Source organism: Papilio xuthus, unplaced genomic scaffold (genome assembly GCF_000836235.2).
Source record: "Papilio xuthus unplaced genomic scaffold, Pxut_1.1 DF825946.1, whole genome shotgun sequence".
Classification (NCBI taxonomy): Eukaryota; Metazoa; Arthropoda; class Insecta; order Lepidoptera; family Papilionidae; genus Papilio; species Papilio xuthus.
The window spans coordinates 7,806,472-7,813,329 of record NW_013532703.1 but is presented as its reverse complement, the minus strand read 5'-3'; the positions used below and the strand labels follow the sequence as shown (position 1 = coordinate 7,813,329).

Below are 6,858 nucleotides of genomic sequence, written 5' to 3'. Positions count from 1 at the left end.
CGCCAATTCCAACACCTAAACCGCCTCCCATACCACCTCCTAGGCCTCCACCTAGGCCTTCTCCATGTCCACCTCCTTGACCACTTCCCATTCCACCACCTAGGCCTCCTCCATGTCCATTGCCGTGTCCACCGCCAATTCCAACACCTAATCCGCCTCCCAGGCCACCACCTAGGCCTCCTCCATGTCCACCTCCTTGTCCATTGCCGTGTCCACCGCCAATTCCAACACCTAATCCGCCTCCCAGGCCACCACCTAAGCCTCCACCTAGACCTCCACCTAGGCCTTCTCCATGTCCACCTCCTAGACCACCTCCCATTCCACCACTTAGGCCTCCTTCATGTCCACCTCCTTGTTCATTGCTGTGTCCACCGCCAATTCCACCACCTAAGCCTCCTCCATCCCCACCACCTTGTTCACTGCCGTGTCCACCACCAAATCCACCACCAAATCCGCCACCCATTCCACCACCTTGGCCTCCTCCATGTCCATTACCTTGTCCACCGCCAAGTCCAAAACCCGCTCCACCGCCTAGTCCACCGCTGTGGTCGTCGCCTATACCCTTTGTTCCATGATGAATCGCTTCAAGGCCAGCTGTGAGGCCTCTAGCTAGACCTAGACCTAATCCAAGAGCACTTCCGATTCCACCTCCAAGGCTTAGGCCTTCGCCCTCGCCATAACCTTCGCCACCACCATATCCTCCTCCGTATCCAATACTGTCGTAACTAGCCCGTCGACGTGGTCGCTCTGCAAAAAAATTTTTAAAATCAAATTTTAATAATGATAATCAATGTTAGAGATGTGTTTCTAATATTAAACACTCGCGTTTTTTGGAATTTCATAAGCGTTTCTTGTAAATATCAACATTTTTTAATTATTGTGTATAATATGTAGGTAAGAACTCTCTCTCTCTCTCTCTCTCTGTCTCTGCCTAGCTTGCATCCCACAAGGTGGTGGGGTCAGCTTGCCCAATCCAGCTTATGTAGATAAGAACATTATCTTATGTAATTAAACTTTGCGTAGATACACAAAAAATATAAACATTTAAATATTAAATAATAATTGCAAAGTAAAATGTTAATATAATACAATTTTGTTTTAGAAAACAAATAAAAAGTACAAATTATAGTGTGTCGATTTAAGATAGATTAGTTTGACAACTGACGCCTATGTAGTATCGAATTAATTTTGTATAAGGAATAATGTTGTACTTTATGAACGATTGTCATAGTGTTGGACCAACTATGAACTATCGAGAATCGGTCTTGTAATTATATGAATCGCACAAATAACTACTATAATTTAGGTATCGTAGTACTTTTTTATTACAGATATTTAGCTATGTCTTGCGAAATTAACTAAATCAACATTAAAACATTTCTTTTTGTTTATGAATATTTTAATTTTTGGTATAATATTTTATTTTTCTATGTAGTTATGAACAATTTTATTTATAATTTTATTCGAAAACAATCACGAAATTTTCAATCGCAAGTTCTATGAGAACAACCATCGAAAATCGAAAATTTTCATAAGCTATTTTACCCAACCCATCTCTTGTGAATTGTCAAATTAATTGGCAAACAAATCTATCTCAAATAGACACGCTACACTAAGTTTTTTTCTAATTCAAAAATAGAACGTTACTTTTAATGCACTTGTATTTTTTTATTTAAAATGTATTTTAAATAAACAAACAATTGAATAAATTTATAAGAAAGAATAATGATAACTTACCTGCTGTATAAGCGACTGCAGAAAGGGACAGAACCAAGAAGCACAGAGGAGTTTGCATGGCTACTCTCATTGCATCTGCATTATCAACTGCAACAGATGCGTTTATATACTAAAATATAAGTACGTTATCTTTACTGTGGGAATATACAATATTTTTAAATCGATCGGTTTTTACAAACCCTTTGTTTTGGTTTAATTTACGTATTTGTATTTCCAGGACGCATTTAATTTATCAGTAAAATAACTTTAGTACTTTCCTGTTACTCCTATAATGTGTTCACATCACGTATGTCTTCTGTGTGGTCGTGTTATACTGGTGGAGTCTGCAATTCGTGCAGCTAATGCTGCTGCAAACTCTGCCACAGTCAAATTGTACAACTTAATAAAATATAATAATAATATAAAATTTTAAATATACTTAGGTAAGTCAATATTAATTTTAAATGTTGTTTGATGCCCTATTATTTATGTTTATTGCATTTATTCGTCATACTGCTGTCACTATTATATTTTGCACCTTCATTCATGGATACAATGCATGTGTTAGTTTTTCTTTATTCCCAATAGCTTTTTATAGGTAGGTGTGGTCACTAAACATTTAAAAATAGTTTTCTTTGATCTAAAAGAAATGTTTAGCTTATTCTTCAAGGGTTTTTTGTTTAATTTTAACAGTGTATCATTATACGAATAATTATTTTTATTTATAAATTAATGTGTCAAATGTTTAATTAGATTTTTTATATTTATAATTGCACTCTATAAATATATATGTTACTAATATTATAAATGCGAATGTTTGGATGGATGTATGTTTGTTACAAGGTATGTCCAGAACGGCTGCATCGATTTTGCTGAAATTTGCCGTAGACGGAAGCCTTGAAACATTGCATGGAAGGAAACATAAGCTACTGATTTATTTTAATTCCGCGAGGACGGAGTCGCAGGCGATAGCTAGTACCCTATAATATTCAAGACCACACAGGGTAGTAATTAAGTTTTTTTATAAACACTAACTCTCACATCTAGTACTCTATAACATTCTAAGCGAAACCACTTCCTAGCTCTTGGTATATTCTTATTTTTTTTTACTCACTAAATTATAATTTTTAGAAAACAAGTATTTTTGAAAATTACAGTCAACGAAAGACATGTCAACTAAATATACTGTAGATTGTGGTATTTATTTATGTGTTTGTATTATAGATTTAGCCCATACTATATCATTCCTTATTCTACATTATTCTACCTATTATGTTGGTCATTTCAAGAATGTGATAAAAAGACAATTGCTTCGCTAGTTCACTTTTGAGCAAGCCACAAGATACATCAAACATCAAGTAATATCGTGATTCATTTAATATCACAAATAATGTTGAAACCACATTTCAGTAGTCCGGATTAACTTTGCTAAAGTCTGTTTTTTTACACATTTTAAAAATCATCATATATAACTTACAAACTTACAAAAATATTTGGGAAGTAAAAGGAATGAAAATTACCATATAACTAAAAAAATACTTTATTCAATGCTAGAATTATACAGTTAATAACTATCATCACAGAGTAATTATCAAGTAAAATGACAAAACGCCTGAGTACCTAAGCATAACCTATATTTTTGATTACATGAATAGACTATAACTACGAGACTTGCCAATTCAACACGTATTAATCATACACATTGGAACTAAGTTGGATAGATATTTAGCATAAAACTTATCCGTAACTGCTGGCACTTGCCGATGCCGACGCATGAGCACTGGCGGACGCGAAGGCCCCACTGTGACTGTGCGCTCCGTACCCACCGCCGCAAGAACCTGACCCGCAGCCGCCCTTAGTGCCGTATCCACCAGCGCTGGCACTGCTTGAACTCAATGCGTTTCCTCCAAGTCCATGACCACTAACAAGTCCACCGCCCAAACCACCGCTTAAGCCTCCTCCAAGTCCACCGCCTAAACCTCCGCCAAGTCCTCCTCCTAGACCTCCAGCGTGACCTCCAGCGTGACCTCCACCGAGACCACCTCCGAGTCCAGCACCTAGGCCGCTACCACCTCCATGGCCGCCTCCTTGTCCTCCTCCACCGCCGATCCCGGCACCACCTCCATAACCATTGCCGGCACCATTGCCGCTTCCTCCTGAGTTTCCAAAGCCGCCAGATCCTCCAGCACCTCCAAAGCCACCGGATCCTCCAGCACCTCCGAAGCCACCGGCTCCTCCAGAGCTTGATCCAGATCCCGAACCTCCAATACCATTTCCATGTCCGCCCAATCCAGCACCACCTCCGAATCCTCCACCGAGGCCACCATTTCCTCCGTAGCCACCTTTGCCACCCGCGCCTCCAAAACCACCGGAGCTTCCAGAGTTTGAACCGGAACCAGAGCTTCCACCGAATCCACCTCCGCCGCCGTGTCCACTGCCTCCACCGAGTCCAGCGCCGCCTCCAAATCCACCTCCAAGGCTACCACTTCCGCTTCCTCCGTATCCACCTTTTCCACCGGAAATTCCAAATCCACTTGACCCACCGTTTCCTGAACCAGAACCACCTCCTAATCCACTTCCACCTCCGAGGCCAACGCCACCTCCAAGACCAGCACCTCCTCCAAATCCAGCACCACTTCCAAGGCTACCACTTCCGCTTCCTCCGTATCCTCCTTTTCCTCCAGACACTCCAAATCCACTAGCACCGCCGTTTCCTGAACCAGAGCCACCTCCTGTACCGGAGCCACCGCCTAATCCACTTCCACCTCCAAAGCCTGCCCCTCCTCCAAGTCCAGCGCCCCCTCCGAGGCCGCTGCCTCCACCAAGACCACCCCCGAAGCCTCCATTACCATTTCCTCCGTAGCTTCCTTTACTTCCTGCACCACCTGATCCAAATCCACTGTTACCACTGACGCCGCCGCCAACGTGTCCACCGCTTCCTCCACCAAGACCACCGCCCGCGCCAGCTCCGCCACCATATCCTCCTCCTAGGTCACCAGAACCTCCTGTGCTGCCCCCAAAACCACCATTTCCATTTCCACTTCCAAAGCCTCCACTGCCTCCACTACCTCCGGTTCCACCGTGACCATAGCTTCCACCATTTCCTCCTCCAAAGCCAGAACCCCCTCCATTTCCGCCTAATCCTCCTCCCTGACCACCTGCTAAGTTCCCGGATCCACGTCCGAATCCACTTCCTCCGCTACCACCGGAACCCCCACCGGTGCCTCCGCCAGCCCCTCCACCGAATCCGGCACCACCACCATAGCCGCCACTGCCACTACTGCCACTGCTGTATCCTCCACCACCGCCGTAGCCACCTTTTCCGCTATCCAGAGTGCCAGTAAAAGCAAATCCTCCAGATTTTCCATCATCGGACTTCGTGTATATAACTTTCTCATCTTTTCCTCCAAACCCGCTGCCGCTTCCAGTGCCACCTCCAAGTCCGGCGCCGCCTCCAGCGCCACCTCCAAGTCCGGCGCCGCCTCCAAGACCAGCGCCGTGGCCAGCACCACCTCCTAGTCCACCGCCGGCTCCGCCTCCAAGGCCACCGCCAGCTCCAATACCGCCTCCAACGCCTCCTCCTACGCCACCGGCTACATGCGATAATCCGGAGTGAACTTTGCCGATGATATCGTGAACTCCTTTGCGAATGCCATCAAGGCCACCACCAATTGCCCCGCCAAGGCCGCCTCCGAGTCCACCTCCTAGGCCGCCCCCGAATCCGCCTCCTCCACCTCCTCCGCCTCCTCCCCCTCCGCCGTAACCGAAACCTCCGCCTCCGCCGCCTCCGAAGCCAAACCCACCGCCACCACCGCCGCCGCCACCATAGCCACCGCTACGCCGTAGCCTCTCTGTAAACCAAAAAACAAGCAGGTTTAAACATTTGTGTTTTTGAATCCTCATCATCAGCTCACTTTACGTCCCCATCGAGGGGCTCGGAGCCTACCCAAAGTTATGGGTAATTAGGGCCATTTTCAACCACGCTGGCCAAGTGCGGGTTGGTTAACTTCACACATATCTTTGAATTTCTTCTCAGATATGTGCAGCTTGCATCACGATGTTTTCCTTCAGCGTAAGAACGTCGGATAAATGTACATATGTAAACCGGAAATCGAAAAACACATTGGTACATGGCGGGATTCGAACCCAGGTCCTGCAGATTGCAAGTCAAGTGCTGCTCCTGCTCCTGCTTTAAATCCTCATTCATGTACTATTATGTATTTGTTATAGAAAGCAATTGAATTCGCGTTTTTACGCAATTCGTAATTATACGCACTATATTAGTTATTAGCATTGTTAAAAAAAATAAACATTGAAGGATGTAAGTAAAAATACAAGATAATTTAAGGATGGACTTGTTTTTAAATATAAACAAAAATATCATGTTAATATATAATATTATACATTTTGTCTAATAAAATTTCGAAAAAAAATTAAGAGTACAAATAGGAACTGCATAAAATTGTTGAATAAAAACGTCTCCGCTAATGATTACAAAATCATTAGTGCAGAATGAATAATGTTTTTAACCTCTATACGATATTAACTGCACTCATAAATGTAGTACGTATTAACAAGAACCCGATATAATTAAAAATAACTACGGTTTTTATGAAGACCTTACTGATTACATTAAAACGAAGATAACATTTGTAAGGTCAGAGAAAAACGCGGGGTTTTCAGCGGGTTGTACTTGCTGGGACCTATCACAAAAAAGAAATGCTTATAAAGTCTAGATTTCTAGATAATTTACGTATATATTTTTATACACATTTATACACATAACTAATCGGTAGTCTAGACTCTAATGTTTGTAATAATGAAGTATTTACCTGACGCATCGCCAAAGGCGAGCAGGGAGATTAATCCAAAATAGCACAGAGCCCGTCTCATGGCTGTTCGCTCACTTAACTGAAGATGACTTAACACGCATAAACCTTTTATACATCTTAACAGATCGCCGACGTAAGCGCGGACGTCTGCGGGAACACAAATCACGATTACTCGGAAACAATCGCCTTTGAAACAACACTGGCGCCCCGGCTCCGCCCTCACCTAAAAATATAATAATCATTATTATGTATTCAAAAAATATTCAGTGAAAAATAAAAACGTTTCAAAAAACGAACAGATTTATTTTAA

General features: G+C 43.0%; 2 protein-coding genes across 21 annotated transcripts in view; both read right to left on the bottom strand.

The window, feature by feature from the left end:
• Window positions 1-1,836, bottom strand: part of LOC106124970 (glycine-rich cell wall structural protein) — a 3,569-nt gene extending 1,733 nt beyond the window's left edge. For 9 of the 20 annotated variants that reach the window (XM_013322018.1, XM_013322024.1, XM_013322026.1 and 6 more), the window contains exons 1-2: window positions 1,738-1,836; window positions 37-747 (exon numbers count right to left, since the gene is read on the bottom strand). In XM_013322018.1, coding sequence (XP_013177472.1) covers window positions 37-747; window positions 1,738-1,807 — 781 coding nt within the window. In that variant the 5' untranslated portion in view covers window positions 1,808-1,836. Of the gene's footprint in view, window positions 1-24; window positions 748-1,737 lie in introns of all 20 variants that reach the window. The other 11 variants (XM_013322027.1, XM_013322037.1, XM_013322021.1 and 8 more) reach the window with 10 other exon arrangements.
• Window positions 1,837-3,240: 1,404 nt separating this feature from the next.
• Window positions 3,241-6,648, bottom strand: LOC106124765 (glycine-rich cell wall structural protein 1.8). The gene is made up of 2 exons (XM_013321723.1): window positions 6,549-6,648; window positions 3,241-5,567 (listed from the first exon to the last, which is right to left on the bottom strand). Exons 1-2 carry the CDS (start codon window positions 6,607-6,609, stop codon window positions 3,454-3,456), a joined length of 2,175 nt encoding a protein of 724 aa, XP_013177177.1. The 5' UTR covers window positions 6,610-6,648; the 3' UTR covers window positions 3,241-3,453.
• Between the last annotated feature and the right edge of the window lie 210 nt (window positions 6,649-6,858).

Bases quoted from the DNA above. Each gene is read 5' to 3' on its own strand.
- LOC106124765 (XM_013321723.1), bottom strand. From the start codon at position 6,609: ATGAGACGGGCTCTGTGCTATTTTGGATTAATCTCCCTGCTCGCCTTT. The intron at 5,568-6,548 runs GTAAATACTTCA...TTTGGTTTACAG, and splicing joins CGCCTTTGGCGATGCGTCAG to AGAGGCTACGGCGTAGCGGT.